Source organism: Labrus mixtus, chromosome 11 (genome assembly GCF_963584025.1).
Source record: "Labrus mixtus chromosome 11, fLabMix1.1, whole genome shotgun sequence".
In the NCBI taxonomy this organism is placed as follows: domain Eukaryota; kingdom Metazoa; phylum Chordata; class Actinopteri; order Labriformes; family Labridae; genus Labrus; species Labrus mixtus.
In genome coordinates this window covers 15229592-15245950 of record NC_083622.1, presented here as the reverse complement: position 1 = coordinate 15245950, position 16359 = coordinate 15229592, and the positions used below count along the sequence as shown (strand labels likewise).

The 16359-nt window shown below is 38.7% G+C and overlaps 4 protein-coding genes across 4 annotated transcripts; 1 reads left to right on the top strand and 3 right to left on the bottom strand.

Moving 5' to 3' along the window:
* Positions 1–1011: 1011 nt before the first annotated feature.
* Positions 1012–4474, bottom strand: pafah1b3 (platelet-activating factor acetylhydrolase, isoform Ib, gamma subunit). Its single transcript, XM_061050282.1, has 5 exons — positions 4040–4474; positions 3596–3685; positions 3294–3410; positions 3041–3163; positions 1012–2419 (listed from the first exon to the last, which is right to left on the bottom strand). The coding sequence occupies exons 1-5, from the start codon at positions 4118–4120 to the stop codon at positions 2159–2161; spliced, it is 672 nt and encodes a 223-aa protein (XP_060906265.1). The 5' UTR covers positions 4121–4474; the 3' UTR covers positions 1012–2158.
* A 1479-nt stretch (positions 4475–5953) lies between these two features.
* Positions 5954–8787, top strand: si:dkey-250k15.4 (uncharacterized). The gene is made up of 3 exons (XM_061050269.1): positions 5954–7158; positions 7784–7914; positions 8032–8787. The coding sequence occupies exons 1-3, from the start codon at positions 5961–5963 to the stop codon at positions 8653–8655; spliced, it is 1953 nt and encodes a 650-aa protein (XP_060906252.1). The 5' UTR covers positions 5954–5960; the 3' UTR covers positions 8656–8787.
* Positions 8788–8892: 105 nt separating this feature from the next.
* tlr21 (toll-like receptor 21) lies at positions 8893–13525 on the bottom strand. The gene is made up of 2 exons (XM_061050267.1): positions 13442–13525; positions 8893–12344 (listed from the first exon to the last, which is right to left on the bottom strand). Exon 2 carries the CDS (start codon positions 12197–12199, stop codon positions 9251–9253), a length of 2949 nt encoding a protein of 982 aa, XP_060906250.1. The 5' UTR covers positions 12200–12344; positions 13442–13525; the 3' UTR covers positions 8893–9250.
* Positions 13526–13613: 88 nt separating this feature from the next.
* Positions 13614–15103, bottom strand: cnfn (cornifelin). Its single transcript, XM_061050270.1, has 4 exons — positions 14791–15103; positions 14538–14663; positions 14315–14451; positions 13614–14234 (listed from the first exon to the last, which is right to left on the bottom strand). Exons 1-4 carry the CDS (start codon positions 14867–14869, stop codon positions 14139–14141), a joined length of 438 nt encoding a protein of 145 aa, XP_060906253.1. The 5' UTR covers positions 14870–15103; the 3' UTR covers positions 13614–14138.
* Positions 15104–16359: the final 1256 nt, after the last annotated feature.

Sequence of the window (16359 nt, the reverse complement as noted above, 5' to 3'; positions counted from 1 at the left end):
GTTTACAATACCTTGGCTGTGATCAGTTAGTATAAACAGTCCAAGAAAAAGAAGCAAAAACATCTTTGATCCCATGCTCCAGTAAAATACAGTAAGTTCAGGAAAAGTAATCTTGTATGTACACTAACTTCAGTCCCTCTAAAGGAATGAACAGCTTGTTGTTGGTGGCGCCTTATAAAGGACGGTGTTGATTTCTGAAATCATAGCCGTGCGCATTCATCAACTGTAAGTTTATATGAAGCATGTCTTGGCCAACCAGTACCTTAACAGTGGATGGCTGTGAATAATAGGAAATGTGTTGTTTGGCTACAAAGAAAGAGATTGTTTTGTTTGACTGTGTCATGGCAGAGTGAAGGACCCGCATGATACTGCTCGGCAGAAAAGCACCACTTGGGAGTCAAATGTGCAAGGTTTTATGCCTCAAGTGAACTTTCCTTTCACGTGTTGTTATCTTTGGAGTCTTTTTTTAACCATCTGTTTGTGGAAAACTGATCATCAAAGTGATATATTTGCTCATGCTTGAGCTTGGTGTATATAAAGAATTATTAACACTTTCCTGGCTGCAGAATTTGGTACTTTTTAGGCTTAAAATCCTAAACATTGCTGGGCACTTTTTAGCCCTGTCAACACTACTGCAATACAATTACTTACTGTCACATACAACAATCCTTATTACCCATGATATGAACCCTTAGCAGAAAACTATGAGGTATTGCATTGTGTCACAACTGTATAACAAAAGTCTCCTGTTGATGTTGACAAGGCTGGAAGCAAGTGCAAGGTGGGACTTGTTCCCTCTCCTCAAGTTTCAAAAATGCACACAGCCATGTCTGAGACTTCTAGAAAACCTGTCAAGAAAAGGCAATGAATATCTTGTTTACAAATTCTTTGTATGGGTACTTTCTACCAGGACGGGTAAGGCGTTTGTAAGTCGCTGTATCAGTGAAAATGTCTCCTAATAAGTATCACCACACACACCGGATCAGTCAATCAATCACGGGCACTGAACCATCTTGTTTTCATGTTTAATGCATTCTTCCACCACTTATACAATCAGCCATTCTGAAGCATGAGTCACATTCTGTAGCACAAACCTTACCCAAGAAGCATTTTAGTGTGAAGTAAAGCCTTTTTCCATGCTCTGTTGGGCCATTATGTTGCAGAGGAGATCAGACTTGAAGCAGAAGCAATCTTAGAAATATCAACACAACTTCACAATCCTACTAAAATACATCTATGTTTGTAACAAAACAGCCTGTCACTTCAGATTCTGCTGCTACAATAGATGAAGCAATAAGGAAAATTATATAGGACAGCATGTGACATGATAAAATAAGACAGGAACGGTCAATCAAAAACATTTGGTCTTTCAAATCAACATCTATAACAGTCATCAGACACCACAAAAAGTAAACAAAGCTTTTACCAAATAAATGTAACAGTGAAAACGAGAAATCAATGTGAAAAATTACAGCATCTTTCTGGCAAGGGCAGTTTTTGCATCTTATATTTTTTCGCTGGCAAATAAAGGCAAATAAAGACAAAGTCTCACACCATTATCCAAATACTTCCCGTTCCAGTGGCCCCAGGAGGACAGTGCATTATGTCATATTCCAGGATAAATAAGGCTTTGAGAGCTGATGAGATTTGGAGAAAATTGTTATAAATAAAGCTTTTCAATCAGCTGCAGCAAATCATATTTTGCATATCTGTACTTGAGGAAAACGTTGCTGCATCTTTTCACAAGCTTTATTCATAATTACAGGGCATCTGAAGTGCATATACAACAAGAGCTTCTTCTCATCATTTTCATTATGTGTAAATTGGGGCAGAGAAATTAAATAATCCCTCTATGGAAAAACACTTCAAGAACAAAAATCAAGTGAAACAGATGCCTACTGGGAATATGGGTAAGACTTTGTCTCTGAATAGCACAGAAAAATTAAACTTTGACTGTTTCATTAACACAAAAGACTTTATGGTCCCATTAACTGTAACAGTGGTCACCAGCCCTGGCCATGAGGAAGATAATATGTGCAGCTCTAAGACCTTAATAATTGATTCTATCCATCATTCAAGGCATACAAAGCTGAGTGTGATGCTCTTTGGGACCAGGGATGAGGACCACTGCTGTAGTGTAAGTTTGTAACCTTCTGGCTCAGTTCTCTGCAGGCTTTTCTAGCATGGACGTGAGAAGGGTGTGCAGGGGTTTGCACACCGCCTGGTAGCCTGCAGGGGTCAGGTGAAGGTAATCGTACATATCCTGATGGGAGATGCTACCGTCGGAGTGGACGAATCCTGGGTCCACATTTAGGAAAGAGGCATGTGGGAGGGAGGATGTGGCCTCCTGGACCAGCTTGTTCACCTTGGCGTTTCGCTCCCGCAGAGGGTTTGGCATTTTGCCTCTGGGCAGTATACCCTGGAAAGAGACAAAGTGATTTTACTGGTTTAAAGGTGAAACACTAGTTTGCATTGTCACCGATAGTCTTGTATGTAACGAGTTTAGTAAATAAAGAAAGGGTTGCAAAAATTAAGATAATAACAGTCAATCAGGAAATACCCTGTCGCCCTGCTGTCACTTAAAACCCAAATGAGGAAGGTGGTTATAAATACTACATCACGTAGGTGCAGGGAAATTCAAAAACAAGAAGGAAAAGAAGGCACTCCCACATACTTACTGACTGCCACAGAAAAGTTGATCAAATCCTGATGTTTCAACCACTTTTTTGTGACATTGAGTCAGTGTGTGGGAATATCCTCCTATACTTGAAACTAACATGAAATTTGTAGCTAAACCAAACACACACATTATTCAAATATAGTTCATGCAGCACATCTTACAATAGTTAACACTTCTAAATCAAAAGTATTTTCTTCAGCAATAATCTAGTAAAGTCCAATTAGTTAACTTCTGTAATTTACCTAATCCCAAAAGAAAAACCAAAACCAAAACCAAATGGGGTGATTTGTCATTTTTAACAGACATGCAGATGAGCAGATCAACACCTACTTTAAGGAATGTATCGGAAAGAAAACCTACCAGTACAAGTGTCTGGGCATGAGGGAGCTTGTTCTTGACGACTTGGATAATAGCCATAATGCCTCCACAGATCTGTTCTGCAGTGTTACCATGATTGTTAGTGCCGACCCAAAGCACGACAACCTGCAGCACAACAAAACACACAGAGCCAATATACCTGGAATTTGATTTAAGCACAAAATTAAGCACAATGGGTCTACTGTTGTACAGAACAAGTATGGTAATGTTCTCTGTTTTCAGAAGTGAATTGAACCTTTGGGCTGATATTATCCAGTTCACCGTTGCTCAGTCTCCACAGCACATGTTGTGTTGCATCACCTCCCAGCCCAAAATTGAGGGCATGGAGAGGAGAGAACAGCTCTCGCCATATCTGCAGGTAAACCAGAACAAGAAAGTCAATTAAAACTTCACACAAACTGAAAGTAGTCAGAGAGATGCAAGAGAACAATGCAAGCCTATCAAACTCTGAATACATATATATATATATATATATATATATAATATATATAATACATGACCATAAACTGAAAGCGTGATATCAATTTTTTTTTTTACCCCCGACTGGTGCAGAAGCTGAACAAGAGAGTCTCCAACAAACAGAACTTCAGGTTCTTTGTCTTTGCTGTCAGACACAAAGCGGTTGTGCTACAAAGAGAAAAATAAAAACACAGACTTTGATATTTTTAAACAATATTTAGCCTCCCACAAGATGCAACATCATAGGCTTTAATACATATGCCCTTTTTTTTTTTTTTTACACATTTTATCATTTAAACTGGGACTTATTAGCTTTGACACAGTTCATATAAATGTATATTCTCATCAAGACACATCAAAGAAATCTAATTTACTGAATGGCCTGACAGAAAATGCAATACGATCGGTCAGACTTTTGGTATTTAACTATAACAAATCTAAACATGCACATCCAGACTGGGATAACCTGAATATCTATGACTATTTTTTTTTTCTTTTACATGTTATTGTTATTTTACACACCAAAGACATCCATCGTCCATCTCCCTGAGTGTCTTCACAAAGAGTGGGTGTGGCGGCGGGGTTAGGGTCGTCTGCACTCATGACTTGGCTTTAACTGTGTTAGCAAAGCAGTCAAGTTGTAAAGATTGTTATTTCAACGGAAACGAGCCGATTAATTACAACCCTGAAGCTGTAATTGCTAGCTAAATCTAGGCTGGTAGAATTAGCCGCAGTAGCTAGCCTACTGTCTTGAACACAAGATAGATGTTCTTAAAGTAATGTAGCCTAACAAGTAGCACAGAGTATTATCGTTAATGCGAGCTTGTATTGTGCAAAAGGAAAAGGCAGAGCATCAAATGACGGTTGAATTAATAGAAATTACTAAACACAAGCAACCAAAATATCAAAATATCGCCATCTCCGAATTGAGTTTCAGGAAGTAAATGTTCATTCCAACGTAAGTTGCAAGTACCATTGTTGTCTATGGGCTACAACGTTTACGTTTTCAGTTATTTCAATCTCATCATACACGTTATTATAACTACAAAAGACACAGCTTAATTTTATAACGTTTCACATAAAGTTACCATCCTAAAAGTATTGTTATCGTCAGTATGAATTAAAAAGATGAGTCTATTTTACCTCCTCGTCGGGGACAATGGTTTCGCCCACCTCGGTGGTGTTCGTGGGAGTTGCTGCTGCGCACGGCTGCTGCGCATGTTGCTGAGCAACGACAGATTTATAAACGGGTTAAAACTACTGCGGGCTGAATTTCGGTAAGTGGCGCTGCAAAGGGACTTTTTAAGTTTGTATAAAATGTTTCTTGGTAGAGCTGCAGCTTATCTTGTATGGCATGTATTTAAAGTAAGGAAAATAAAGTTACTATGTTTCTTAGGCGCTAAGAACGATTTCTGTAGCTCAAAACACGTGTGCACTGTGCATCAATGTGCACCTGCTAGTTGTCATTATATCACCACCCGGTTGCTGAGCAGCTAGCTTGATGACTTAAAAGCTAGAAAGTTCTGTCAGGTTGTTGTAACTGAAGAGGGCGCTGTTGCCTTGGTCTCAAACTTGTATTCTTCATAACTATGTACGCAAAGGTGGTGAAAGAAATTCCTGTAATGTTAACCCTTCTGCTGCTTTTCCTCTGCTCATCCATCATACAAAGTACATATAAAGTGTCGTGCAATTTTTTAAATAGAGACCAAGTATTTTTCTAACTTCTAATATCCAGATAAATAGATAGATAGATCCAGAGGGAAATTCAAAAAGGCACAGTGTCAGAGTTTCTTACAGACAATTTCAACATAGTGACCTAGCTTCTGCTTTTTCTCTGCTTACTCATTCTTTTTAAAAGTGTTTCTCAATTTTAGAATAGGCGAGAGGGAAAGACCAAGTTTTGAGTTCATAACAGTATTTTTAATTTAAAGGTACAAAGGGTCACATTCTCTAGTGGCCTGAGTCAGAAATTTTAAGAAAATGTCCTGCTATGTTGGATTCAGATGTTTTTTTGACTCTAACTAAATTTACCAAATATGTTTTGTTTTTTTTGTATGACGGAAAATATGCATTTTAATGAAGATGAAGTAAGGTCTTACATTGCACACATGGGTTATACATGCTCATAAATTACATATGTTAAAGGGATTTCACCCAGCTTTGTTTTTAAACATCTAACAGTAAAACATTAAAGCATGTCAAATATTGGAATTTTCAGTTTAGGGATTTATTTGAATATAACACAAGTTGAGTGTTTTACTGTACCATTGTCTGTTTATGCTTAACTATTCAAATCCAAGACTTTTCATTAGTTTGCATTAATTAATCATGTTTAAATTACTATGAACTGCTGAGAAATACATTTGACATGCATTTTTGTGGTGAAGTAGCTTCCTGTAGCAAATGACTGACTGCAATTCTCTTTCTACAGAATTGATGCAATATGAGCCACATGTGTGGCCGCTCTTTATCAGACAAAGATAGGATCTCAAATTTTTTCAACAAGCAGTCAAAAGCAACTGATAAAAACTGTTGCTTGGTGAATGGATCCACTGCAGGATACAAATGTTTACACCATCATAGTAAGACTGATGGGCAGCACAGAATAAAGCGCTTGAAGAGCCGCAAGGAGAGGTGCAAGATGAAAGGTGGTGGGAAAGAAGCCCCAAAGTCTAAGTCACATCACCTTCACTGTCGTCTGCAAAGCAGTAGAGACATTCCATATTTCCATGACCGCTGCTGTCATAGTAGCTGTCATTGTTCCTCTAGACGAGATGCAGCTTTTCCAAATGTTGTTCCTGTTGCACAGGAGCCAAGTATCATCACAGACAGTCGCCTGATAGGACATCATGGACTGTTCAACCATGAGGTGAAGTCTATCGACATTGAACGCCTATTAAGTAAGCAGAGGAAAATGGAGAAAAGTGGACAGCAAGTACATGAAAATAATTATACTTCACGCCCATCATCAACATCTCCCAATCTTACTCCACTCTTCAATAATGATATGTTGGATGCTGAGCCTGATGAGGTTCTGACACTAGACAGGGAAGCAGATTTAGCTATAAAGGCACATAATAATATTCAGGAGAAAGAAAATAAAATGAATCAGGGGTCAGATTTTACACCAGGGCAGAAGACCAACCCTGTCATGACAGAAAAGGGCATTGAGCCACAGCTGACTCCCACTGATTACAGAGAAAATGTGACAAAATTAAACAAGAAGGTGAAGGCACACATGATTTCTACTCTGGAGCAAACCCCGAAAGACCAGGAGTTAGTTTTCCACGGAAAACAACTCGCTGGTGCCAGCCGAAGCCTACTTAAGTTCTCCAGCTCGCACACTGTGGACAGTTTGGACTCACAACAAAGACAATCAGATCCCAGCGTTGTGTCTGAGTCTGTCTCTGCAGTGGCAGCAAGCTTGTGTGGCTGTGTGCAGTTCCCGCTCTTGAAAAAAAGAAACCTGGTGGCAGAGAGCAGGGAAGTGCTGCTGAAAGCTCTGCAGGAGAGGCACGGACTTCAGCTTCAGGTGAACCTCTTCAGACTTCAGCGATGCCTCAGCTTTGGGTCTGATCATACCAAGGAAGTCCAGGATCAAGAGCTGACCATGATAGATGAAGATGAGCTCCAGAATACAGGTAGACACCAAATTACCCGACAGCTCTGGGATATATCTATATATTCATATTTGTTCAATTTTTGTTTACCTTTTGTTGTGTCTAGGTGATATGTAAATGTAGCTGTATCTTTATAATAATTTACTTAATATAATTAAAAAGGTCTTATAATTAAGATCTTTACCATTTGTACAAAAATGTATACCAAAGTTTTTTGTAAAGCTAGGGATTCTTTGGAATTCTCTGTTTACCTGCAGTGGATGCAGAGAAATAATTTGAACTAGAAATACAGTAAGTTCAGAAGTAATCATATCCACTTGATTAGTCTGAAGCGGACTATTATTAAATCATTGCACAGAAGAACTGCCCCAATTACCTGTGGTATATTTCAAACACAAGTAGTAGTTCCCTCAAGGACGAACACTTCTTCATGGAAATAAAAGCAAAAGACTATATTTTAAAACCTTCAAAAATCATGATCCTGTTTAAAAGTTGGATTTCACATGAGTTCAACGAGTAATCCACAACAGCATGGATTCACGTAAACCCACAGAGTAAAATTCCTGTTTATAAAAAGTAGTAGTAGTAAGCACTGTACAAATTCCTGTTTGAGGGCAGGTTTTATTTAATGTTTCCTTATTTTCAGATGCATTCACAATAGAGCGTCAAGCCAGTAAGCCTTTATTCAACACCCTGAAAACCAAACCTTTCAAAGAAAAGGGAAGTACCCATTGTAACTTGAAGTCAAGTCCACGATTACCACAAAACCTGAAACAGGTAAGATGACAAAAGCACCCTGCCATAGTTATTTCACGTGTCTCAGCTGTTGTCTTTCCTTTTGTAATCAGCAGATAAATTAACGCTGCATTATGTGAAATATCTGTTTTTACGTAGACGTCTGAGTGGTTCAGAAGGCCTGAGAGGACTTCTGCCAGTCTTCTGGACGATATCCTCCGATCTCCTTGCTCACCTGAGTTTATCATTGACTGTAAGCCCTCTGGAATCAGAGATCATTTATATGCTCCCTCTCCTACCTCATGTTGGGAAGAAAAACAAACAGTATCTCCCCACTGGAGAGACAGTTTCAGCAGGCCAAAAAGCAAAGAGACTTTAAAGTTTCACTCCTTTGAAAACAGCTTTATGAACCAAACCAGGGTTCTAGATGGACCTGAATACAGCGTAAGCAATACCCCAAAATTCTTATCCTACCAATCACAGCTACTCGAAAGAAATTCAGCTGAGCCAATTTACTTTCCTCAAGAGCAAGGCCTATTTGAAACAAAGAGATACTCTCTCCCCCCGTCCTTCACATCCCAAGTACTCCATCCTGAGCAGAGCCACAGCTTCCAGCCTTACAGCCAATTTAGTCTACCTACAACTCACGCACCCCATAGGTCCCACCACACTGACATGATTCATTACCCCCCATCTCACATGCTGGAAAGAGACACGGCAACTTCCCATTCCTCTCTCCTGAGCCCCGAGCACTGGTCATTTCCGCCTATGAGACTGTACTAATGTATGGTGAAGCTCTACAGTGACACATGCCTGTGAACATTTTGTTTAGATATCTGAAAAACAATATTCTCTTGATTCACACAATCAAGACTTTCTGTTCACAGCCAGCATAGATACTAAGTGTTGTGTGCCTACATTTGACACACAGTATTAAAAGTAATAGCAAAATATGTCCTTGTAACAGTAAGCTATTATTAATCTTTTGTCCCTTTTATGGTGAGATAGGAAAAAGCACAATTATGTATTGTTTACATCATTGTAGTTTTTTAATATTCAAAACTATAAATCACATATGATTGATAACACAGGTGCCATAATGGGAAATTACTTACAGAATGAGATTTTTAGCAAAGACTGTTCTGATTTGATGGTTTTTTGTTGTATATGTGGGCTTCATTTAAATGTAGGAAAACACATTGTTACAATTGTGTAACATCAACAATTCTTGAGTAAAGTATGCTATGTGTCTCACATTACATAGCACTACACATTGACACCATGTTTCCATTACCTTCACCTTTTGGCAGAAAATCATCAATTATTTGATGGACTATACTGAGAGGTTTGTCTTAACAATCACAGATTAAACAATGGTTTAGGGTAGCAAATAATAATTTTCATCTGAATTGTGAGTCTCAAAACCTTCCGTTTCTTTACTTTCAAGATTAACACCACCTTTTCTCTCCTCGTTTTCTTTCGTTTCGACTCTGCTTCCTGTTCCAATCGCTTTACGGAGCTGACTCCAAAACAGCTCTTGGGCCTGTGTGGGGTCAGTGCAGTTTGAGCCAGGCCATTGCAGATAAGTCTTTTTCAACATGCTCTTCCTCATGCGGTGGTAGGAGGACAGCTGCCTCTCAGAGATCGGCTCCAGAAACACAAGCAGGAGAACATCCCGGTGCTCGTCGAAGAGTCGGTAGCTGGCCAGTTGGATTTCTAGAGAACACCACTCACTGCTGAGGAAATTCCTGCTCACCACACAAATAGTTTTGCGGCTGCCGTATACAGCAGTGACTATATTGTCCACAATGTAACGGCCCAGCTCAAAGTCCCTGTGATGTAGGCAAAGTTTGAAAGATGATCCATTTCCCTCCAAGTTAGGCAGCAACTGGTCCATGACCCATTGTTCATCAGAAGAATTATAGGAAATAAATGCATCATATTTGCAATTTTCCTCCTCATCTCTGATTCTGCGCCACTGCTCATTGAACCAGGATCTGAACACGTAGTAGCTGTACTTCATTTTCCAGTAAAGTTTGACATAGAGTAATGGAGTGAATGTTAACAGAAAAACCAAAACTGCTGTGCTTAAGAACAGGTACTCTCCTAGATCTATGTAACAAACTTTGGTGTCAAAGTTGTAGAAATAGTGTTTTCGATTGGTTGGGCATGGCATATTGTAGAGATAGACAACCTGGACATTTGTGTTATTCATTGTCCAGTTTTGCAACAAGGTGTTTGTGCAGGTACAGGTTAAGGGAGTGGTTCTCATGTCAAGGTATCGCAGTTTAGGTAAACTTTCTAGTGCATCAACAGGAATGCTGTGCATCCCATTTCGGTTTAGCTGCAGCGTCTGCAGTTGTGTCAGATCCCCAAAAACCTCTCTTGAGAAGTTCTGAATAACCATATTTTCTACAATCAATTTGGACAAATTCTTTAGATTTTTAAAGATTCCTGGCTGTAGCTGTGTCACCCCGACACAGCAGTTATCCAATGTGAGGAACTTCAAACTTCTCAGATCATTGAAGACATCAGGGGGGAGCTCATAGATTTTATTGTTGGTGAGATACAGAGATTGCAGTGAGTTTAGGCCACGGAAAAAATTCCTGGGTATAATTGTGAGGCCATAAGGACGCTGCCCGTCCAGTTTCAGATCATTGAGTTTACTTAGATTCATAAATGGTGAACTCGTACGTTCTGTGAGGAAGCGAATCTGATTACTTTGTAAATCTAGCACTGTTAGTGTGTCTTGAAAAACACGACAGAGGGAAGTGTCGATTTTTTTAAGGTTGTTACCATCTAGATAGAATTTGGACAAACTCTCCAGTCCATCAAGGCCTGATGGCGCAAAATGAGTGATCTTATTACCTCCTAGGTCGAGTATATTGAGTTTCTTGAGACTGTGGAAGGTCCTTTCAAAAATAGCAGCGATGCGATTGTTACGCAGGTTGAGGGTTTTCAGCTCGATCTGATCCGCAAATGAGTCACTAAACAACTCAGTTAAGAGATTATTGTCCAGACGAAGTATCTCAAGGCTCTTTAGTCCTTTGAGAGCTGTAATATTGAGATATGCAATTTTATTTATGTTCAGTTTTAGCGTCTTGAGATCTGGTGTGTTATAGAAGGCATGAGAGTTGACTGACAGGATGCGGTTGTAACGGTAGCTAATGGTTTTCACATTTGGGAAAATAACCATATTTGTTGTCTTACAGGAAGGGAGGGAAGTTAAACGGTTATACTCTGCAGTGAACATATTCAACTGTGTGTGTCCGTTAAGAAAGTCGAGACAACTTGTGGTTTTCAGTTCGTTTCGTGATAGATCCAATGCCCCTCTGATATTTGGGCAAGAGCTTAGGGTTTTATTTGTTAGATTCTCAATCCCATTACTTTCCAGGTTCATATTTTTAATCCATTTCACCTTTCTATTTAACAATCCGCAGAGCTCCATCAGCAGGCTGTCATTTTTCAGATGGGTGCCTGAGAAATCAATGTGACGAGCATTGACATTGCTGATCTTTAGAAACTCCACTACCTTGACATTTGTTGAACGCAAACGCAGATAGTGTATATGACTCAAATCCACTCCTTGAAAAGCCATCGTAGAAAGCTCAGGATTGTATGAAAAATCTAGAAGCTGGATGAACCCCAGAAATGACTGTTCACACCCTAATGTAGACAGATTATTTCTACATAAATATAAAATAGTGAGGGATTCGGGCAGGGACACGTTTGGGTGGTTGAGTGAGGTCAAATTGTTGTTGCAAAGATCTAAACACTTCAGACGCGTTAGATTTGACACAGACTCTGCAATCGTGGAGAAATTTTTCAGAAAGTTTTGCCTTATGTTTAAAGTGTCTAGATTGGGAAGAGTGGAGAAAAGGCCCTCAGGGAGCTGCTTTAATCTATTATTTGTTAGTAAGAGAATGGTGAGATTGTGTAGGTCCTTAAACACAGCAGGGTGGAGCTCTGATATGACATTGAAGGACAAATTGAGAGTCTTAAGAAGAGTCAAGTTTTGGAAAGCAAACTGATTCATAATGCTCAACTTATTATGATCCAGTCTGAGGTTCTGAAGGTTTGGCAGATGAGCAAAGCTCTTGTCAGGAATGAGCCACAGAGGAGTTACACTGATGGTGAGGTTGATGGAAGACGACGGCAGATCATCAACATAGGACAACACGTCTTTGTCTTTTCGATTGATGCATTTGTAAGTTCTTCCATAGAAATACTGGTCTTCGATGCAGTTCTTAAAGCTGTAACAACAGATGAGATCAACAGCAGCAAAAAGAACTGCAAGTGACAACAGCTGACAAGTTAGTCTCTCCATGTTGTTGTGTAGAAGTCCAGAGTGACAGACCTTTACATATCTTTCACCAGGGTCTTCAATGGTTTGGTCTGTTTGAATTTTATTCTGAAAATATCTTCTAACCAATCATATGGGTTGTTGATCAGTTGAAAGGTGGATCAGGAATCTGCGGATAGAAAATGGGTTTTAACAGATCACATGTTCAAACTGAAAGTTCCATAAAGAGGCTCCATACTTGTATAGCAGAACAATAGTGACAGATAAGTGCTATTATAATCCTAATGTATTTATCCTCTTTTAGAATCTTCATGTCAGTCATGTTTTCATTCCTTTACAGGCAATATGGAGAACATGAAACAAAAGTGAGTAGTTTGAGTACATGTTCCACCAAGATTTACATTTAAACATCAGGTTTAAATGTGAAATATTAAGCTCTGACTAAAGTGTGAAATGTGAAACTGTAAAAAACAACAATAACAATTCGCTATCAAGACTGACTCATGTCCTTAATAATTTTTCTTTTATTTAATTTGAGAGTAATCTATTATATATTTATAACAGCACATAGATACATAAGGGAAAATACATCAGGGAAGTGACATAATTTTGTTTTAATGTACATGTCAATGAAATGCATGTGGGTGAAATAATGTCTGATGTATGAACTGATGAAGTTAAACTGACAATGAGCCTCAAAAAAAAAAAGAATGGCTCTTGTGACAATGAAGTTCAACTTTGACAAGGATAACTGGGTTCCTCATCTGATATTTTCGAATCTCATTTCACTCTGCCCACTTCCTCCTCCTGATATTTGCTTTACTTTATTTTAATCAATAGCTGATATCCTTAAAACAAGCCAGACAACGGTTAACAGCAAATTAAATTAAATTAAAGCAGGAAAGGACTACATCCAACTTTAGTGATATTTTTAACAAAGTGAGTAACAGCAGCATCAGAGGAGACAAACTTCTGAACTAATCCTTGCACATTTTCTGTCAAAATTATTTTCTGAAAATGTATATATTTCCGATTGACATTCTTTTGACTCAAGTGTTATCATTGTAAAACACATCTGTCACGCAAGGAAAAAAACACGCGAGCAAAAGGATTTCCTGTGGGAAGTAAAGCTCAACATCTTTCACACCATCTTAATAAACTCTCAATTGTTAAAAAAATAAATTAAAAAAAAACCTGCAGTAACCTCAAGATATGTTTGTATGTTTGAAGTTATTTAACAACAGTTCTCTGCTACCACAGCCTTACCTCTTTAAGTGTTGATGACCTCGCCTATTCAGAGAGCCTGCTGTAGCGTGGACATCTTAGATGCACAACTCATTTAGAAAGAGGAAGATGGGTGCAGCCGTTCTTTTTCTTTCATGTGTAGCTACAGCTTACAGCACGTAAAGCCACAATCATTAAATGATAGGTTCGTTAGTTTAAGTCAAGTCACTTTATTTATAAAGCACATTTACCACATGAATGCTTCTTTACAAAATAGGAAATGAATGCCTTATACACATTATTGATTAATTTTGTTTTCAAGAAAATCAGTATTCATGTTATATTCCATGTCAGAACAGTTAATGTATAAATTCACAATTAAACAAATGCAGATCTGTCGTTGCTGTAAGTTTCAACATTTACTTCTTCAGATTGTTCGTGGTTTGGTGCTTGAACAAAGTATCATCACACTGATTTACAATTTACTTTGAATTATTTCTGTATTATCTCACATGTAGTCTTGCAGCTATTGTATGTTAAATAATAATAAAGCATGATGCATGAAATCAAAATGGTCTTTCAGTCCATTTATCAGGCTCTTACATGACTAATTATGCTCAATGGCATTTAGAAATGATTGATCTTTATGCCCATCATTTTTTTAATTTGAATCTAAAACCACAAACTATATAGTATATATTTCTATATTTTTGCCGTTTAAAATTCGATTAAACATCCTTTATTTTAATCCCCTCGTCTTCTGCTCCCGTGCCATCTGACACAGTCCACACAGAGGCAGGCAGACCATGACCACCCAGTCATCACACACCGAGCCCTGGAAGAAGGGACACAGGGATAGTTCATTGGTGACTTGTGATTATTTAATGATCTAATATATAACTTCAGTATGCTTACTTCAATGTGGTATTTGCTGCGGAGGCTTGTTCTGAGAGCGATCATGGCCCCAGGAAGACAAGCCAGGCAGCAACTGTCCCCGTGGTCCTGAGCCACCTGACAGGCCAGGATACACGGGAGGAAGGATGCACAAAGACCTGGAATAGAGACATGATGTCACATCGCAGTTCATCTCACAGTGTCGGTAAGCTTTTAATTCCGGGAGTGCACGCATCACACTTACAGATGCCGCAGTCCTCACAGCAGTCACAAACATTAGAACTCCAGTCTGTTAATCCAGAGGACACACTGTACTGAGTGACAGTGACCTGAGGCTGCGCGCTGATCGCATTGGACTGAAACGCCATTGCTGCAATTAGAGGAAAAAAAATATGAGGAAGAAGAGCAAAGTCGTAACAGTAAAATAATTTGAATAAAGGCCTGAAGATATCCATGTAGCAGGACACACTGTGTTGAAACGTTTCTTCATCACTCACCTCCTGTGGTTCTTGTTGAACTCCTGAAAAGGTGGTCAGGTCGCAGGCTTCTTCCACAAACAGATGAGCAAGGACACATACACAGCTCTTATACCTGGTTAGACCTCAACTGAAGCCCAATCAGGCAGGTGCAAACACCTCGTAAAACACAGCCTGAATGTTTAGTTTAGGGGCAAAGCACATCTTTCAGCAGGGTGGCCCTTACTAGACCGGGTTGGTATCCACATACTGTAAATGAAGAACAAAGCAGGAATGTAGTTCATATATTTGTATTTGAGTAACCTTACCTTTTAGGGTGTTTGCACACTGTGGGCTCAACTCTATAAATGTGAAAATAAGAGCAACATTCACATCAAAAAGGATTTGTGTTGTGCTGCCACACATGGTTTGACATTGGTACATATTTGGATTTGTATGGTTTGTCAGGATGTGCGTTCAACTCTAACTCTTTTATCACCTGTTTATCTATAGATGACCTTCGTTTCCCCTTTAGCTTAGGAATCAACAATTATAATCATACGACAAAATCAGAATCTGACTCCGAATTAGCTTTAATGTCCAGGTGAGCATAAAGCAAATTGACTCCAGATTTACATTGTTCCCAGTATACATACAAATTAATTCTAATTAACTTTGATAATATGTGTCTGGGGTGTGTACTGCTCATCTTCTATGTGGTGACTTACTTGAATAAGTCATTTGTGATATTGCTCAATAACAGCATTTACCAGAAGACCCTCACGACAACTTGAACCGCAAGAATGTTCAGTTCCTCACACACTTCACACTTTTTTTTTTTTAAAGCATATAGCAATACCGAAAGGGGGATTTTACTCTTTGTCTATCTTTCTCTGTTCTGCTCTATGTAGTAAAAACTAAAAAGAGAGCTATACATGACTCATCACTGCACTTTAACTGTTAAGCAGCATTTTAGTGCTGTATGCATGTGCCTGCATGTGTGAATAACTGATGACCAAGTAGTGATATAATACACACTCTAAACAGATATTCTTATATTTTCATCGCTGAGGATGTGCCTCAAATCTTCAAAAGTTATTTTCCAATCATTAGATACAGATATCTAAATGTATTTAGTTTGCATGCATAGTGTAGTTTTGCAAATACCATTTTTGGTAATGGTTTTCCAAAGCATCTCTAAAAGAAAAAAACACCAGATGTTCATGTTTTTACCTCTCTGACTTTGTTATTTCTACAGCAACGACAGATAACATCATATCCTGTCGTTTTCTGTTTAAGTGTATGTAAGTACGATGCAGTAGGTTACATACATCAGTGCCTTGGTTTATAGCCTGTCTCTTTCGAAAGATCGCCAAGGGTAAGTAAGGCCGTGCCCTCCTCTTCATGCGTAGTGAATTTAGATTAATACTAGTTCATTTTCTGGATTTAAAAATCCCTGAAATCAAAGCCAATATTTAAATTCAATGTTTTGTCCTGCTAATTTTTCTTGTCAGATTTTTTACCTTTGCAAAGAGTATGTATAATTCTTCACTTCCTTATTACAGCACAGTCTGGGTGAAATGTTTACACTCCAAAACAAGTTGAACATGA